The following is a 19,218-nucleotide window of genomic DNA, read 5'->3' on the forward strand; positions in this document are numbered from 1 at the left end:
GTATCAAAGTAAAGCAAGAAATTATTTTAGGACCAATATGCAAAAGTAGCTCTGAAGGTTAATAAGAGAAAGCAATTTATCTACAACAACTTTCATTTCTTAAATGTCTCAATCCTGGAAACAACCCAAGTGTCCACTGATGGATGAATGGATAAAGAAGATGTGGCATATATATACCCACACATATACCTCCCCCACCACACACAGAGGAACATTATTTGGTCATAGAAAAGAATGAAATCTTCCATTTGAGATGACATGAATGGACCTTGAGGGAAACAAGTTATCTACTGAAAGACAAATACTGTATGATCTCACTTATATGTGGAATCTAAAAAACAAACAAAAAAACTAAGCTTACAGATACAGAGAACAGATTAGTGGTTGCCAGAGGTGCACGTTGGGGAGTGAGTGAAATGGGTGAGAGGGCAAAAAAGTACAAACTTCCAGTTATAAAGTAAATAAGTCACAGGAATGTAATGTATACTATAATGATGACTATAGTTAATAATATTGTATAGCATATTTGAAAGTTGTTAAGAGAAGTACATCTATCTGAAAGTCCTCATTCACAAGAAAAAAAATATTTTTGGTAACATGTATGGTGACAATGTTGAGTAGATTTATTGTGGTGATCATCTTGCAATATATACAAATATCATATACCATTATGTTGTACACTTGAAACTAATATAATGTTGTATGTCAATTATATCTCAATTAAAAACAAGTCTCAATGCTCAAACCTTTAAACAGACTGGTTTTGTAGTTATAAAAAGCACATTCTTTAAAACAAGCATCTGAACAGATTCAGTAAGTTTATAATCTATCTTGTGTATTAAGTTTGCTAATGGTGGTTATGAAAGGCATTTGGTTTGGACAGTCAGCTATTTTGATGAGGAATTACTTACTTTTTCCAGGTCTTCCTGCTGCTGTTCACTGCCTGAAATTTCACAAAGTCTCTGGCTAAGGGCCACAGAGCGTTTTAGCTCATCCTCACTGTCTGAATCAAGGCATAAAGCCACAGAGCTCTTGGACTTGAAGGTGAAATTCCTGTAATTCAAGGAAAAAAACCCTATATAAATCTGATAAACATTTGTCCTTATTATTCTTCTGAAGTATAAATACCAAAATAAAACAAAAAGCTTTTCCATTATGGAGAATGATTTAACAGAGATAAAAAGACATATCAAAAGAGGTATATTTAAGCATTACCTTTGCCCCGCTCCAAAAGAGCCATGCTTTGAAAATCAGACAACTCTTATGCTATTATATATCATCAGTAAACCAATCACTTTGTGCCTTTTTTCTTTTAATGATCAACTCCATAGAAGTTTGTTACTGTCTTTATAAAGCAAGTACTCTACTGAATGCATGCAGACATTGTAATGAATATGTTTAGAGTGCATGAGGACTAATTTTTGATCTTTAAATTATGATCCATGTACTCTGAAATCAACAGTAACATTCCACTTATCCAATTACATGTAGGCCAGACTTCTGGCAACTTCTACTTTCTAGAACACAGGGATTAAAAAGTAAGAAAAAAGGCTTCTGAGGAAGGCAGTAGTTTCAAAGCCCATGCACTTTACTCTTTAGACAGGAACCTTCTTCCCCAGGAAATGATGTATAAAATAATGTAGCAAGTTCATCAAGAAATGAGAGCTAAGAAATGAGAGAGAATAATCACACAAAAAGGGCAATAAAGAACTATAAAGTAATTTAATGTAAACTGTCTTGTAAGAATTAAGAGCCTCTGAGGCCATTATCATATTAAAACACAGTGCAATAACTGGTATTCATAATGCTGATTTTAAGTCATTACAATATATTCAAATTATCTTCAGTATATTTAATTTAACAATATAAGGAATTCTCTAAGGTTATAAAGATATAATTAAAATTATTTAAAAATTTAAAGATTAAAATTAAAAAGGCAATGCTTAAAAAGGCAAGCTTCAGTTATATAAAAATTCATTTATCTGAATTATCAAATACTATTCTTCAATGATACCAGATAAGTAAGGTGTTACTGTGTTGTCTTCTAAGTGAGCTGAAAATAAACTAAAGGAAAAGTGGTAAAGGTCAAAAAGCACAAACTTTCTTTGATGAAGATCAACATAAATTCATGTTGTACTAAAAAAAAAAAATGTAAAATGGAAATTGGAAAAAATGCAATTAATCTAAATGTGAAAAACTGTAAACAAACGTATAGAATGATGGCACCAAGAAATAAGAGGCCACAATGGAAACCAGGAGGATTGCATAGCAATGTAGATCAAAGAAAAGAGGCAAGTGGTCAGCGATAGGCTCAACCATAGTCTTTGGCTGAGAGCAGCCAGGATATCACTGCACTTCAGCATGAACAATTGAATAACCTCCCATTATAGGTCCAAAAGGGTTTTTAGTACAACTTAGAAGTAGCCAATTAGCCATCTTAATTCTTCACTTCTGATTTCATGCTCACCAAGCAAAACTGAACATACTGATTTATTTATCTATGTAAATACTTTGCTGAAGGAGGGTGACACCTGGCTACTAATACCAGGGTCAAATGCAATAAAGGACATTACAGAAGAACCAATGGTATTCTGGTTCATAACTCAGCCTCTTTTAAGTTTGATCGGCATGACAGGTCTTCTAGGGCCTAAGCATCCTTTACTGAAGAACTCTCAAATTCTCATACCAGTAGACCCTGGAGAACAGATGACCATGCCAAGTATAATGATGCCCAATGAAACCATCTCTTTCTTGAAACTATAGTGATTTGGTACATAAAGAGTGCATTCCATTAATAGTTACTATATTCACAGAAGGCAGCTTGCCTGTAGTAAGGAAAAATATTCATCCTGTAAATGCATCACTTGCTCACTTTCTAAGCAGCCAAGTGGTATTGCTCATTTGTATCTTGAGAACGGGCAAGAGTATTCATATCGGTACCATTTCAGATTTCTAGTCAGTTAGTCATCTGGTTTTAATTGCACTGAAAAATAATTAACAGGAGGAAGAGAAAATAGCAGTTCCCAAATGTCATTTTGTGGTTATATAAGCCCCCCAAAAGCCCTTAAACAACAAAAGTGTCTCTTTTCTAAAAGTACTTTGGGACATCAAATTTTTAGAAAAACTAATTTCAAAGACGAATGACAACCAAGTCATTTAGTAATGTCTAATCAGGAATTGAATTGTGGGTTCTACTCAAATCATAGAGGAGGTATATTAAGAAAAAGTATTTGCTTCCTTCTTCGACAAACTTTTGGTCTTAAGCAAAAAACATAAAACATTCGGAGAACAGCTACATTCCAGTGTGTACCTGTTTTCCTGTCCCCTTTCAGAATAGATCCAGTTCAATTTCTAAGATAAGAAGTCCCACACTGGCTAACAACAGGTGAAAAGACATTTTGGGATCTCCATGTGTATATTTGAAAAATGGTGCTTTATATCACTAGGAGTTATTTTAATCCTTCAAACCTTAAAATTCCTTGTCATCAATTTCTAGAGTTGTAGGATGAAAATACTACACATTAACAGATGATTTAAGAAGTTTTGAAGCAAAATTTTGAGAGGATCACCCGAACTTGCTCCATTGTTAAAAACTTGTTACACCCTAGATTAGTTTAAAGCAGATTCAGGAAAATTCTGAAGTATAGTAATGCAGAGCAGTTATCATGCAAAAAAAGACAAACAATTAAGAAAAGGGGAGGGGATAATCCTGGAAATCGGGGTGAGACAAATCCTTAAAAACAGATTTTGGGTACACAAGAAATATAACTCACTTTGAAGGTGTAGAAGGGCTGGTGATGCAGGAATTCACCATCTGAGAGGCTTTCAATGGTCTAGAACTATCAGAAAATTAGAAAATATATAATGTAAAAATTACATTACTAAAAGAATGTTTAACTTATAAAATGAATTATTTTGTATTACAGTCCCTTATATATTCTCTTGAAAAGCAAACAACTGTAATACTTTTACTAGCAAAAGAGAAAACAAAGTACTTTCTCTAGGCTCTCCCCTATCTAATGATCTAAATAAACAACACTGAAATGAAGTCAAATACAATGCATATGAAAAGAACTACTTAAGAAAATTCTCGTCTCAGTTCTTTACTTTTAAGCAATAAAATAACAATAGCTCTCATTTATTGAGGACTTACTAGATGTTAGGCACTGTAGTAAGGACTCATGTGTATTATCTCATTTAACGTTTACAACCACCCTTTTATTTTCCCTACAGACAGGTCAAGGAATTTGTCCAAAGTCTTAAAGCTATTAAACTGTGGAGTCAGACAGCCTGGTTTCAGGTCTGTGATCATAAAGAGCCTTGGCCGATGGTTTGATATAGTACTACTGCAGAAAGAGTACTAGCTCTACCAGCAGAGGGCAGTTTGCATCAAGCAAAAACATCTATTCTAAAGAAAGGCTGTAAGAGAAAACCTGGGAACACGCTGTTATTGACCCATTGAGGCCTTTAGTATAAACTTATACAATATAGAATATATTTTCAATTATTAATCCAAGGGGAAATAATTTTACAAAACTCCATCAATTCATGTTAGCAAATATTCATTTACTTTCTGAAATATCTATTATTCCACTTTAGCCAAGAGACCTGGCTCTTCCAGTTACTAACTGTATGAGCTTAAGAAAATCACTTAAAACCTCCTCAGATCTCCTCTATAAAATTAAGAATTTAGACAAAATCTCTGAAATCCCTTCCACCTCTGAAGTTCTAGAACTTTATGATTCTACCAAACTAGTATTCAAGTATAAAAAATAACTATAATACATGGCTCAAAGTTATGCAAGTATGCAGAAGAATGAGCAACATTCAGAAGTCTTAAGGTTTTCCCAGCATTCATGAAGCAAAATCAAAAGTAAAGGTTACTTCTTTTCTCATGGAAGAATTCCTGGGAGCCACTGTAGTTCTTCATTTCACTATTTCACTGGTACATTTATGAAGACACAATCTATTTTGGGGGCCCCAGCATAATATTTAGTATACTGTTTCTCAAGTTTGTATACCCCAAAGAGTCAGCAAAGGCATTTGTTAAAAATATTGATTCCCAAGCCATATATCAGATTTGCTAAAACAGAACTTCTAAGGAATAAAAATAGAGGAATCAGTATTTTTAGTGCTCAGGTGACTCTTAAGATCATGCAAATTTGGTTTATGTTTCCCAAATGTATCAAACTGTCTTCCACTGATCTAAAAGAGTAAGAAGCACTTCCTAAAAAGGTAACATTATGAAAGGCAACTAACATATGTTGAAAATTTTTAAGCATTTTATTCAATTACTTAAATCAGGCAGTAATTTAGCACAAAATCCCAAAATAAAGCAAAATTAAAATCTCTTTACTGGTCTGATTCTACCTGGAGTCATGTTACCTAGTTCATTCTTTTTTTTTTTTTTTTTTAATTTTTTTTCCTTTTTCAGTTTTATTAGGTAGAATTATTACAGTTCAACTGCACATACACATTATATTGCATGTAAATACATATATACAGTATACTGCCCATTTTTTTTAGTTTACATATATGTACTGATTATTGTTTCTAAGCCTTTTCATTCTTTTGATCAGATACTAATAGCTTTTCTACTTCAAAACAGAAAGTAAGGAAATTCTCAAAGACTTACATTGCCATCTGTGCACTCCAACCAAGGTTGAAGGGTGGTTTTGTATTTTCAGTGCAATGAGATGACAGGGTCAGGTATCTTGGAATGATGACTTGCTGCCCAATCTTGTTGTTAAGTGAGAGAGCAACATTGAAGCTGTATCGTTTCAAATGAAGAATGAGGATCCTAAAAAACAAGAGAAGATGACATCACTAGTTCATACAAAATAGAGGTAGCTCTCTTACAGGTGAAAAGACATCACCATAACTAACCATAATAGACAGCTTTTGACTCAATACATTATGCCAAACTAAAGATCCTTCAAAGAACATTTACTAAATACCTGCCTTTCAGTAGGCACTGTGCTAGCAAGGTAATAAGAATATGGATAAAAATAAAACACAGGCACTGCATGGATTAAGGAAGTTTGGGTAAAATACTTATATTGTTCCTAGAAAAAAAAATCAGACAAAACATATCAGACAAGAAAACTAAATTTTAAAATATTGGTATTGACATTGAGTCACATTCTTGAATTATTTATTTCAACATTATATAGTTTACAAAAAAACTGGATGCCATTTAACCACAAATGGTAATTTAATCAAATTATTAAACAGTCCTTACATTTGACAGTGAATATTAATTTTTTTCAGGATGATTTTTGACAAGAACTATTCTTATTTCGGTAGCACTTTCTCTAGAGAAAGGTAAGTGAGAACTAAAAAAAATTTTCTCCACTTAGAAAAAAGTTCTACAAAATGTACATGCACAATCTGGTTTGTGGGCCTGAAAAGCCTTTTAGCTTTGTAGAAACACTTCTTTTTAGTTATTGTAAGCAACCTTTTCACCTCTAATATAGAACACAATCTCTGTCTGATGGGCCTAATATTTTTCACAGCCCACAATTAGTTACACTCTAAAAATTGAATTTCAGAACTCTTTCGGGAAGAGACCTCAATTCTAGGCAAAAACAATGTCTGATTTATGGAAAAGCTGTTTCCTTTCTTACCGTATATACCTTTATCACAGAAGCCACAAACTCAAAAATCTGTAAACTGAAGTTATTGATTATATTTCTCTTTAAAAAAATATGCTAGAATTCATAGCCTTCAAATTTACAACTTGAGAGAACACAAGGATACAATTAATGTGAAGAGACCAAAATAAATGTCAAATGTCAAATATTTTGACTAAATTTTCAAATGATCCCACAAAACTTGCACAAAAAAATCCTACCAAAATCATATTACCAAAATAAAAGGTAATATGAAATAGTCAAAATCACTGATCTGTAAAGATGAGATAAACTAAAAATGAACAAATCTGATAGATATCAGGCTCTTCAAGAATAGAAGTAGATTGTTTAATACCGAAATGAACAAAAACAGAGCAAGTCCAGTAATTAGGATTTATGATACAAAGGCTTCTTCTATTTCATGTAAGTTTGGAATAAACTAAGCTTTATGACATGTGACCTACCAGGGGAAAAAAAAAATCAAGGAGAAAAACTGCCCTCAGCATTTTTTTTTTCCACTTTAAAGACCAAACAGCTAGACTATGGGAAAGAGAATGGATATTTAGCTTTCCAGGTCAAACAGGTACTTTTAATTGTACCCTGGTTTCCTTAGTGACAGCTGATAACAATCAATCCTTTTCCTCAAGATTTATTCCCCCTACACTCTTGCCTTAAAATACTCACAAATATGAAAGAACAAGTCTTTTAAGTAAAAAATATAGACTATGGTCAACATGATTATACTTCTATGATTTATAAAGTCATTTCTTTAAAAGAAAGTCATTTTCTGGAAAGGCACAGACTACAGAATGGAAAAGAACTAGTCTCCAGGGGCTAGGTTCCAGAAACTCCACTCCACACTTACTCATAGAAAACTGAAGCTACTGAAAGAAAGTAAAGCACTCTGCAGGCAAAGTGCCATATAAATACTTAATGTTAATAATAACCTTGTTTGTAGTTGAGACCTATTCTTGGAAAGAACTAAAAGTTATTCTATAATCACATCATAATTTTTCTACTTAGTTTGGTTTTATGTTTATTTATACAGAATCCAATATAAATTAACTTCATTTCTAATTCAGAATTCTTACGACTATAGGAAACTTACAAATTTAACAAAATCCTCTGAAAAGAGAAATACACAAACTGCAAAAAATTACTCTACTTTATTTTCAAGCACACATGTGTATGTGCCTGTAGCAGATATTTTTACTAAAGGTTTGGGATAAGAGAGGCAGACTACAGCACAACAAATTATAACTGAGAATTACACATTATTGAATTAAAAACTTAGTAGTTAGTTCCCAACATTATTTCAAAGTCTCACCAGCCTCATCATCTCCTTGCCACCTTCTTTGGCCTCTCAAGTTCCTTCTCTTCTTTAATATTCCAAATCCTCTTCCTTTCTTATATAAGAGCATTCTAACTTTCCATTCTCTACCCTCTTCATAGCTCAGCTTTGCTGACCTTCTTTATAATCCATCTGATAAGCCTCACTTATTCAGTAATATTTCTAAGTACTTGAAAGAAGAAGAACTGAAGAACCAATTAATTTTACCTTGGTAGCCTGTTAAATTTGTGTCTAACAAGAGCACACTTCCCGCCACACTTCTCACAGGAATACTCAAGTTCTTCTGCCTGTAAAAAGCCAAGAGGGAAAAATAAAGAAGCATGAAGTTGAATTAGCACTGCCCCATTTAAATGCTAATAATCTTCTCCAGTCATAGTAGTTCAGTGGAATGGCAACTCCGACAGCTTAAATGTTGTGTCTAGAATCACAAGTCTTACTAAATTAAGACCTAATCCTCAAAATAGAGTTAATCTTAAAATACCATGCCCTGTTTCAGAATTCCTAATTTCCTTTTTTATCAAGGAAACATCTCAATTTATGATAGTAACTAAACTATAGTAGCAGATTCTCAACCTTTTCCCCATGGATACACAAGAACCACTGCCAAGAGTATATCCAGACTTTAACATTTGGCCATAGCAGAGATAAGATCACCTTCAGGTTAGGCGGAGTTCCTGGTCTGTTAGGTGTAACTCTACCCCTTTCTTATAATGGAACTCAATCTTCTGGTGACAGCCCACTAAGAACAACTGCTCTAAAAGGACCAAAGTTTGGGGTGGATATCATTACCTAGAGAAAACTGAAACAAGAAATCCTTAAAAAATGGGGGTAAAAGATACATAGGAAAAGCTTCAAATTCTATGATAATAACAGGAATAGTAAGGAATGATTAAAACAAAAAGAAAAGCAGAATATTTATCTTTGGGTGGAGCTGAATGTTCATCATTTAAAGAACAGACTTTTTTTTTTTCAATCTTAGGAAGACAATCCTGCCCATTTGTTACAACAAAACAAGAACTACTACTATATAGACAATGAGTGATCTTGGCAAGTTTCCATTAGTTATAAGGACTGCTATACAACAGGTTCAATTATGCCCCAGAAACTTTCTGAGTATCTGTAATGGTGTATTACATATGCCAATATTTATTTATATCTCTATAGCTTTGAATAAACATGTCTCCCCTCCCTTTTTGTTTGTAACAGCGTACATATAACCTAAGGAGAAGCAAAGAGTATTTTTTCAGTCCTCAGATCTTAGTATACTAACTTATATAATGTCTCCAATTTTGCTTCACATTACCAAATTTTAGCATATATCACTTTATATGCTTCAAATTAATATTTGTTTACAAATAACTGCTTCAAGGTTGTCTAAAACACTTGCTGTTGAGTTAGATGTGTAATCTATGAGAAGCTAATTTTCTTCTACAATTGGTTAATAACTAGATTTAACAAGTTTTTAAAAATAAATGCTATTTATAAATATTTGTTGTTGAAACTCTGCCTTACAGAAATCAACTGCAAGTACAATTATCTATGATATATAAAATTTAGTTATGTGAAAATATCAAAAGATACTATTTACCCTAAAGAAAAGATCAAGGGAATCCTGAATTGAACGAGGAGGGAGTGGCTTTTTCCTTCGAGGCAGGTCAATGGAGAGGTCATTAAACTGTTCTCTTTTGGGAATAGTCTCTCCACATCTGTAAGAATAAAAGATGACAAATATAAGAGTTTAGAAGCCTAACTGTGCAGTACAAAATAAATACAAATAAACTTCAGAAACACTTTCCCCAGAGAACTTATCAGGTACTGGAAGACCATGACTAGGCATGAGAAACATACAACATTTAAGACTTTTCTCATGCTTACTCTAACCCTTAATAAACCAATACAGGTAAAACTTTAATTGAAAGTGTTTAAGTACCTTCTTAAAATGCTAACTTGAAAATTTTTATATTTTCCAAACCCCCCACTTTAAAACACTAAAGTGTAACATACATATAGAAAAGTGAATCAGTTAAAGTTGTATAACTTCATGAATTATCAGTTAACACACATGAAATCATCACTCAAATCAAGAAACAGAACATCATGAACTCCCCAGAAGCTCCCTGACATACCTCTTCCCAATCACTATCCCTTTCTTTCTCCCAAAAGGTTAACTATTATCCTGACTTCCAATACAACAGTTGAACTTTACCTGTTTCTGAACATTACATAAAGGGAACTATGTAGAATGTTTTCTTTTAACTAGCTTCTTTTGTTCAACATCAGTGTGAGATTCAACCACACTTGCTGCAAATGGCTGTAGCCCATTTTCACTGTTGTCTAGCATTAAGCTGAATGAGCATGCTACAATTTATTCATATAGCTACTGATGGACATTTGGACTGTTTCCAGGTTTTGAATAATGTGTTAAGTTGAAAATTCTGTGTATTCTTGAACACTGTACAGGCACTTCTGATAGGCAGCCAAATTGTTTGGTCATTGGATACATTTTATTGAATTTCAAAAATTGGGCTCAGAGATCAAAACACAATATTCAATTAACCTGGAGGCAAACTGATTTCTTTTACATAGCTTTAGTTGACTGTTTTTCATTTTGTGTGCATATCAGCATTTTTAGTAATATTCATTTTCCTATCCCAGTTCTCTGTTGCCACAGCTGAAGACTGGGGACTATAAGAATATATTTGTTCTTCATTCAATAAACATTTATTGAATGCCTCTTTTACAGGCAGAATTCTAAGATGACCCTTGCCCTTCCTTGTCTAACTCCATCCTCTGTGAGTGTTGGAGAACTGTGATGAGCTATCACTCCCATGATGATGTTACCACATGGCAAAAGGGATTCTGCAGATATAATGAATGTTATTAATATTAACTGTTTGATCAAAAGGAGACTGCCTGGGTGGGTTAAGCCTAATCACACGAACTCTCTAAATCTAAGTCTAGAGGTCTCAGACAGAGAAAGTCAGGGATTAGAAGTCAGAGTGATGTCCTGCTGGCCTGGGAGAAAGCAAACAGCACTGCTGTGAACTACCTATGGAGGCCACATAGCAAAAAAACTACAAGCAGCCTTTAGGAAATGAGTTGCCCCAGCCAACAGCTAACAAAAAATGGGGACTTCAGTTCTATAACTGAAAAGAACTAAATTCTGCTCACAACCTTTATGAGCTGAGAAGGGGACCCTGTACGCCAGCCAATATCTTGACTTCAGCTTTTTGATACCCTGAGCAAAGAACTTAGTCATACTCTATCTACACTTCTGACCTACAGAACTGAGTTAAGTGGATGTTGTTTTAAGCTGGTAAGTTTGGGGCAATCTATTATGCATCACTGAATATGCCTCCTATATGCCGAAACTGTTCTACGTACCAGGGTTGTGGCAGAGAACAAACCAAGACAAAAATATCTCCCTTCATGAAGCTTTCATTATACTAGAGAAAAGAGACAATTAAAATAAATATATATATATATATATATATATATATATATATATAGTGTGTTAGATAAGTGCTAAAGAAGAAAAACAAAGTAGAAAAGAGGAAAGCAAAAGTAGATGGCCAGAATTTTAGAGAGGGTAGTGAGAAAATGTCTCACTGAGAAAGTATCCTTTACATAAAATACGGAGAAGGGAGGGCACTAGCTATGTGAGAATATGGGGAAAGAGAATTTGAGACAGAAGAAACAGTAAGTGAAAAGGCCCTGAGATCCTGAGGTACCAAGATCCTGGCATTTCTGAAAAACAACAAACAGAATGAGCAAGAGGAAAGAGTGGAAGGAGATGAAGTCAGTGAGTTAACGGGGAGAGAGGGGCTGCTGAAAGGCAGATCAAATGGGGTTTTGTAGATCATAGCAAGGATTTCAGCTTTTATTTTAAGGGTTATGAACAGAGGGCTGACAAAAACTAACGTTTATTTTAAATGGATCTCTTTGGCTAATGTATTTAAAAGAGACTACAGAGAGGCAAGGGCAGAAACACAGTGATCAGTTTAGAAGGTGTTCCAACAATCCAGGCAAGAGATAATAGTGGTTTGGACCAGAGTGATGGCAGTGGAGGTGATAAATAGAGGTCAGATTCTGGTTGTATTGTGAAAGAAAAGCTCAAAGGATTTACTGACATATGAGACGTAGGGATGCAAAAGAAAGAGAAGAGTTAAGCAATACACCAATAAGCAGTTTTTAGACCGATAAACGCTATGTATGCAACTATCATTATTGAGAAAAGGAAGACTACAGAAGGAGATTTTATGGAAGAGTATTAAGTACTCAGTTTTACATATTTTAAGTTCTTTAAATGGAGAATTCATACAAATTTTTCCTATTTAAGAATACATTATTAATATATTGAATTGCCTTACAATAATCGAAAACCAGTCAATCTAGACTGTAATAGTTTGAAAAAAATTAAGTATATTTGACAAACTGGTCAAACTAAACCTACAGCCAGATGGGACAGAGGCTACACATGGAAAATTACAATTTGGGAATAAGATGTATGGAATCTTCCTTCAGCCAGAAACTATTTCATGTTTAAAGACTTGTCTTAAAGAAAATGACTAATAAAGCAAGAAAGGTGAGGCTTTTCGAGGAAGTAGTTGGACCACTGCTGGGGCCCCACAGAACTCTGTTGCTTCCAGGATTTGCTAACCCTTGGGCCACTATTCAGGCTAGCCACCTAGTGTTCAGCCTCATGCCTACATACTGTGAGCCATGTCACTTTCTGCACTGGTACATACACCTCAACTGCACATCCAACACCTCGGTGTTACATAACTGACGTGTCTGATAGATGCTGTTGGCCCAGTGTGGCAGCAACTACTTTGATGTGGCCTTCTTTCTTTCTGTGCTGCCTATGGCTCTTCCTATCAGAGGCAACAGAAAGTTACCTATTAAAAAAATTTGTTTGGCACCCCCTACAATTAAATGATACAATAACAGTCAAACTTTGCTTCTCTGACTTAACAAATTTTGTTTGGAAAGTGTATTAGAAGAAAGGGAAAGATGGCTGTCTATCATATTATTAACTGCTAATAGGCTCTCTACAAGGAGATGAAATGTATCTGGAAGACCCAGACCTTTTCTTTAAAAAATAATTTATCCAATAGGGGAAAATAAAAAAGACTGAAGAAATCACGAAGATGAAAACTGTCACAGAATAATAATGCAAAAGTACTACCTTTATAGTGTTCATGTGAATGTTCAAAATTCTAGTCAAAAATACTGGAATGTTATAGCTGAAAGAGACCTCGGTGAGCACTATCATTTTGAGCAGCCTAAGAAAAATAAATATGGAAGACAGAGAATGAAGAGCCAATAAATGGGTGTTGAGTTTTTCTAAAGAAAACTCCAGAACAAATGGAAGAGAAGCAGTGTTTAGAGGATAGTTTTCTTGAGCTAAAGAAAATCCCAAATCTTCAAATGAAAAAGCCCCACCCATCATGTTAAAGGCAAAATTAACCAAAAAAGTGTCAATACCTAGATGCAAATTAGTGAAATTGTGAATTTCAAAAATAAAGAGTATGACAGATTTTCAGGAAGAAAAAATTATCAACAAAATCAGGTTTCTCCAAAGTGTCAGAGTAACAGGATATGATCGGACAGTATATATAATATGTTGAGGGGGAAAGAAAGATTGTGTGTGACTCAGTAATTCTGTATTAAGTCATGTATGAAAACCACAGAAATAATTCTCATTTATATGGGTACTCTGAAGAATTCCACTCTCTCTGAAAAAATGTTTTCAGAGATGTACTATCTATAACTGCAAGATTAATCAAAATGGAATCTTTTAATGTGAAGTGCCTGGGATAGAAGCCCTGATAATGAGCATGGAAATTAATTAAATATAGAAGGTAAGTCTCAATAATTAATATGAAAATGGTTAAAAAGCATTACAAAAGTTAAAAATAATTCAAATTTTAATATTTTTTGGAAAAAAAACCCCATTTTTAACAAAAACAATTTGGTTCAACAAAATAAGAAACTGAGTATATGACCCAGTAATCCTGTTCCTGGGCATATATTCAGATGGAACCCTACTTCAAAAAGACACCTGCACCCCAACGTTCATAGCAGCACTATTTACAATAGCCAAGACATGGAAACAGCCTGAATGTCCATCAACAGATGACTGGATAAAGAAGATGTGGTGTATTTATACAATGGAACACTATTCAGCCATAAAAACCGACAACATAACGCCATCTGCAGCAACATGGATGTTCCTGGAGAATGTCATTCTAAGTGAAGTTAAGCCAGAAAGAGAAAGAAAAATACTGTGTGAGACTGCTCATATGTGGAATCTAAAAAAAAAAAAACATAAATACAAAACAGAAACAGACTCATAGACATAGAATACAAACGTGGCTGCCAAGGGGGCAGGGGGTGGGAAGGGACAGACTGGGATTTCAAAATGTAATATAGATAAACAAGATTATACTGTATAGCACAGGGAAGTGTACACAAGATCTTGTGGTAGCTCACAGCGAAAAAAACATGTGACAATGAAAACATGTAGTTCATGTACAACTGAAAAATTGTGCTCTACACTGGAATTTGACACAACATTGTAAAATGACTATAATGCAATAAAAAAATGTTTAAAAAAAAAAGAAACTGATTAATAGGAAGGCATCTTTTTAGGGAAAAAGAAAAACAAGTATTCCCAAAAAGTTCAATATTCCACACAGCGATTAAAAGAAAAAACAAACACACAGACACACACACACACAAGGTAGATCATATTAACTGTTTAGCCAACAATAGAGCATATGACAAAATATTTACATTCTTAGTTCTCCCCTACCAAATATTTTTATAGAAGATAAAAACATTGAAAAAAGATATTTGTACTCGTATTTCCTCATGACACAGGAATAAAGATGAGATAAGAATTAAAACCTAGAAGAGTTTCAGTCACTTGCCATAAAGACTTACAGGGGAAAAGAGTTTTCTTAGAGACTACTTACGCTTTACAGATGATGGAGTGCTGAACTTCAAACTCCAAATTAGTAATAACAGGGCAAGTGTATACTCTAGTAGCTGAAATATCTGGTGAATTTTCTTCTCCAGGAACAGGTTCAGTCTTCCAAGTTTTATTCAATTTTTCCATATCCTCTTTCAGCTGGTCTAAGCACTGACTTAAAAATTCATGAGCATCCTAAGAAGGCATAATATCCACAATCAGATCAAAACATTTCTTATCACAATAATAGCTTATTAACATTGTGATTTATGCAATGAAAGCATATGTGGGGAAACGTCAAATATACTATAATGACTTTAGGGTACATATTTTATAAATAATCTTAACTATAATTAGATTAGCATGAATAATAAATGAATCACTTCCTTACTTCTTTTTTTTAAAGGTGATCTTTTTTTGTAGGGCCTTTGTAGCTAAAATTGCACAGGGCCCTACACTGGCAAACCACATCTATATTATTAAAATATGATGAAATACACAGAAGAGTTATATTGAGCCTTACCCGAAGTCCTCAGGTTTTTCAACCTGTGATGAACACACACACACAAATCTCATTTTAAAATAAAATCAGGTAACACATGAAAGTAATTTCAATTTCCCCTATCTCTAAGGTGTTTAAAAACAACTAGTACTCACATTCTGCATATAACCAGAGAATCTCTCTGCTGTAGCTGAAATGGCATTTTTAACCTTCTTGAGTAAATCTTTTTTAGTCTCCGAATTACAGATATCCTTTTTAACAAGCAAGTGTGCAAAGCGTCTGGTAAAACAAAAGACAAGTTTAGCAGGTTTTACAAAACACTGAATGGATGATACTTTAAAGACTGCTAACAAAGGTACATAAAATGTTTAAGAGTCTAAAACTCCATTATTCTATAATCAATATGGTAAAAGGTGACTCAGTAAGTATATAACAATTACCTGATAAGTGCATTGAGTGGAATTTTCTTCCATGGGATACCTTGCTTGAGCAAGTCATTTGCAAATGATTGGAGTGAAAATAGAGACTGTAAAATAGCATTCATATAACAGGTATTTCCCAAGTTGGAGAAGCTGAAAGAAAACAAAAGAAATAGTACTTTTGAAGACAACAGTAGTTCCTAAAGTACGTTCATTTAAGCAGAGGTTCTCCACTATAGCATGCATCAGAATCACTTGGAGGGCCTGTTAAAATACATATTGCTGGGCCCCAACTCCAGAGTTTCTGATTCAGTAGGTCTGGACAGAGAAGGTGCAAAAATTTGTACATCTAACAGGATCCCAACTGATGCTGATGCAGCTGGTCTGGAGACCACACTTAGAGAACCACTGCATTGCAACATTATTACAACTTCGTTTTACCTCAAGGAAAATCACACATTTTCAAACGAATGCTAAGAAGGACTAGGGACATATCTAGAATATATGTATGTTTAGCTTTAATGGGTACTGCCAAACATTTTCCTAAAGAACATATTTTTAAAAAACTTTTACTTGGAAATATTCTTAAACTTTCGGAAAAGTTGCACAAGACTAATATTCTTTCCCTAGATTCACCAGTTGTTAACACTTTTGTACTATGTGATTTATCATTTCACACCTCTCTCATTCTTTCTCTTCCTGAACCATTTGAGAGTAAGTTGCACCATACCCATTTAGCTCTAAATACTTAGGGTGTATTTCAAAGGAACATTCTCTTGTATAATCAGAGTACAGTTATGAACACTATAAAAGTTAATACTAATACTCCTACCTAGTATACTTTCTTTAATCCAATTTTATCGATTGACCCAATGTTTCTTTATAACATTTTTTCTCCTTAAGCACAAGATTCAGTCCAGGATAACATAATGCTCTTAGTTTTCATGTCTCATTAGTTTTCTTTAATCTGGAATCATTCTTCAGATTTTTCTTTCACGGCACTGACATTTGTGAAGAATGAAGCACACCCCCGCTGCCCTCACCCCCTATTTTTAATGGAATGTTCCTCATATTGGGTTTGCCATTTCCTCATGATAAGATTCAGCTCAGGCTGAAGACCACGTAGTGATACTGTGTCCTTCCGAGGGCATCACATTCAGAAGCACATGATATCCCTGTGCTGCTTATTGGTGACGTCAAATCTGAACACCCTTAAGAACTTCCACTTCAGACTATGACAAAGTATCAGGGTCTGGAATACCCTATGACAAAAAACTGGACAACTGGACAACAGGCAGTGCAGGACTGCGATCTTTGAGAGAAGGATTTCAGCCTGGAGGCAATTTGTGAAGTGGAGACCAGGGCGTGGTACCCATATAGGCCCCTTGCTAAGTCAAGCTGAAAGAAACTGGAGTTTGAGAGGCTCAAGTTGCTAAGGTTTCTGGGACAGAGTACCAAAAAGAAGGGAGCTGTGCAAAGGAAGAGTTACAGAAATCTGTACAGGAGTCTGCATGAGTATTTGGCTGAATAGCAACCTGTGCAAGTTTAGGGTGAAACCCCATGACACCAGGCAAGAACTTCAAGGAAAAGAATGATCACTGGGGTCTATTAGCTGAACAGCTCCCAGTGCTTATGCAGGACCTAAAATTGTGAGTTCCCATCAGTCATAGAGACCTAGATAAATTCATGGGGCATTAGCATAGACCACAGAGGGGCCTTGCTTCAGGAAAGGAATCAAATTAGCATTAGAATAAAGGCAACTTAAGATTTGACCCCAAAGAACTTAAAAACAGAAGTCTCAAAACAAACCCAATTGCAGGCAAGGATATTAAAACAGCCATTATAAATGTGCTTCATGTGATCAAGGATGTAAAGGAAAACATAAAAATACTAAGAAAAGAAATGGAAAAATTAAAAAACCCCAAAATGAGATGAAAAACACAAAATTTGAAATGAAAATTTTATAGAATGAGATTAATAGATTAAACACTGAAGGAGGAAATAGTGACTCTAAAGACAAAGTAACATGAAATAGGAAAAAGAAATATCCACATATTTTATATAATATAAAACATATTTCATAACTTAAAATACATTTCTATATTTTATAAAATATAATTATACTTTATATAATATTTTAAGTATTTTAATGTATATATAAAAACAAATATATGTATCTTTTCTTATTTACCCTTCTTTCTTACACAAAAGGTAGCATACTACATATACTCCTTTAGCAATTTGGTTTTTTTACTTACCAATATATCTTTTGTTATTTTCAGGGTTTTTTGTTTTTTTTTTAAATTATAGCCATACTAGTAGGTATGAAGCAGTCTCTGACTTTGGTTTTAATTTCATATACCTTCTTCATACTTTTATTACAAATTTTCTTTTTCATAGCTGCACGATTCTCCATTGCTTCTAAGAATTTGTCCATTTCATCTAGTTATCTAATTTGTTGGTGTATTCTCTTCTAATCCTTTTTATCTTGGTCAGGTTGGTAGTAATGTACTCACTTTCATTTTTTGTTTTGGTGATTTGAGTCTTCTTTCTTTTTTACCTTGCCAGTTTAGCAAAACGGTTTGTTAATTTTGTGGACTTTTTCAAAGAAACAACTTTTGGTTTTGTTTATTTTCTCTATCATTTTTCTATTCTCTATTTTCTTTGTCTCTGCTCTAATCTTTATTATTCTCTTTCTCCTGCTAGATTTGGGTTTAGTTCCCTCTTCTTTTTCTAGATCCTTAAGGTGTAAAGTTAGGGTACTGATTTGAGATCATTTTTTAAAAATCATAGCAGAATATACTTAATATAAAATTTACCAAATAACCATTAAGTGCACAGCTGGAAAGACATTAAGTACATTCATACTATTGTGCAACTATCACCATCATCCATCTCCAGAATTTTTTTCAACTTCCCAAACTGAAACTTTGTACACATTAAACAATAATTCCCCATTCCCTTTGCCCTGGCTACCACCATTTTACTTTCTGACTCTATGAATTTGACTATAGCTGGTAACTCATATAAGCAGCATCATACTATTTGTCCTTTGGTGACTGGTTTATTTCACCTAGCATAATGTCTTCGAGGTTCATTCACACTGCAGCATCTGTCTGAATTTCTTTACTATTTAAGGCTGAACAGTATTCCATTGTATGTATATAATACATTTTGTTTATCCACTCATTGATTGGTGGACACTTAGGCTGCTTCCACCTTTTGACTATTGTGTATAATGCTGCTGTAAATATGGATGTACAAATATCTGTTTAAGTCACTGCTCTCGATTCTTTCGGATATGTACCCAAGACTTGCTGGATCATATGGTAATTCCA

General features: G+C 34.1%; 1 protein-coding gene across 7 annotated transcripts in view; it reads right to left on the reverse strand.

Moving 5' to 3' along the window:
- The window catches only part of USP37 (ubiquitin specific peptidase 37), a 77,171-nt gene that overhangs the window by 20,217 nt on the left and 37,736 nt on the right, over positions 1 to 19,218 (reverse strand). For all 7 annotated transcript variants that reach the window (XR_012507173.1, XM_010948770.3, XM_045512052.2 and 4 more), the window contains 8 exons: positions 15,902 to 16,033; positions 15,617 to 15,740; positions 14,964 to 15,154; positions 9,572 to 9,689; positions 8,191 to 8,270; positions 5,636 to 5,800; positions 3,774 to 3,839; positions 912 to 1,053 (listed from right to left, as the gene is read on the reverse strand). Coding sequence is in view for 6 of the 7 variants with exons in the window: in XM_010948770.3 (XP_010947072.1) it covers positions 912 to 1,053; positions 3,774 to 3,839; positions 5,636 to 5,800; positions 8,191 to 8,270; positions 9,572 to 9,689; positions 14,964 to 15,154; positions 15,617 to 15,740; positions 15,902 to 16,033 (1,018 nt within the window). In the remaining variant the exon portion in view is untranslated. The remainder of the gene's footprint in view (positions 1 to 911; positions 1,054 to 3,773; positions 3,840 to 5,635; positions 5,801 to 8,190; positions 8,271 to 9,571; positions 9,690 to 14,963; positions 15,155 to 15,616; positions 15,741 to 15,901; positions 16,034 to 19,218) is intronic.

Source organism: Camelus bactrianus, chromosome 5, assembly GCF_048773025.1.
Source record: "Camelus bactrianus isolate YW-2024 breed Bactrian camel chromosome 5, ASM4877302v1, whole genome shotgun sequence".
Taxonomy (NCBI): Eukaryota; Metazoa; Chordata; class Mammalia; order Artiodactyla; family Camelidae; genus Camelus; species Camelus bactrianus.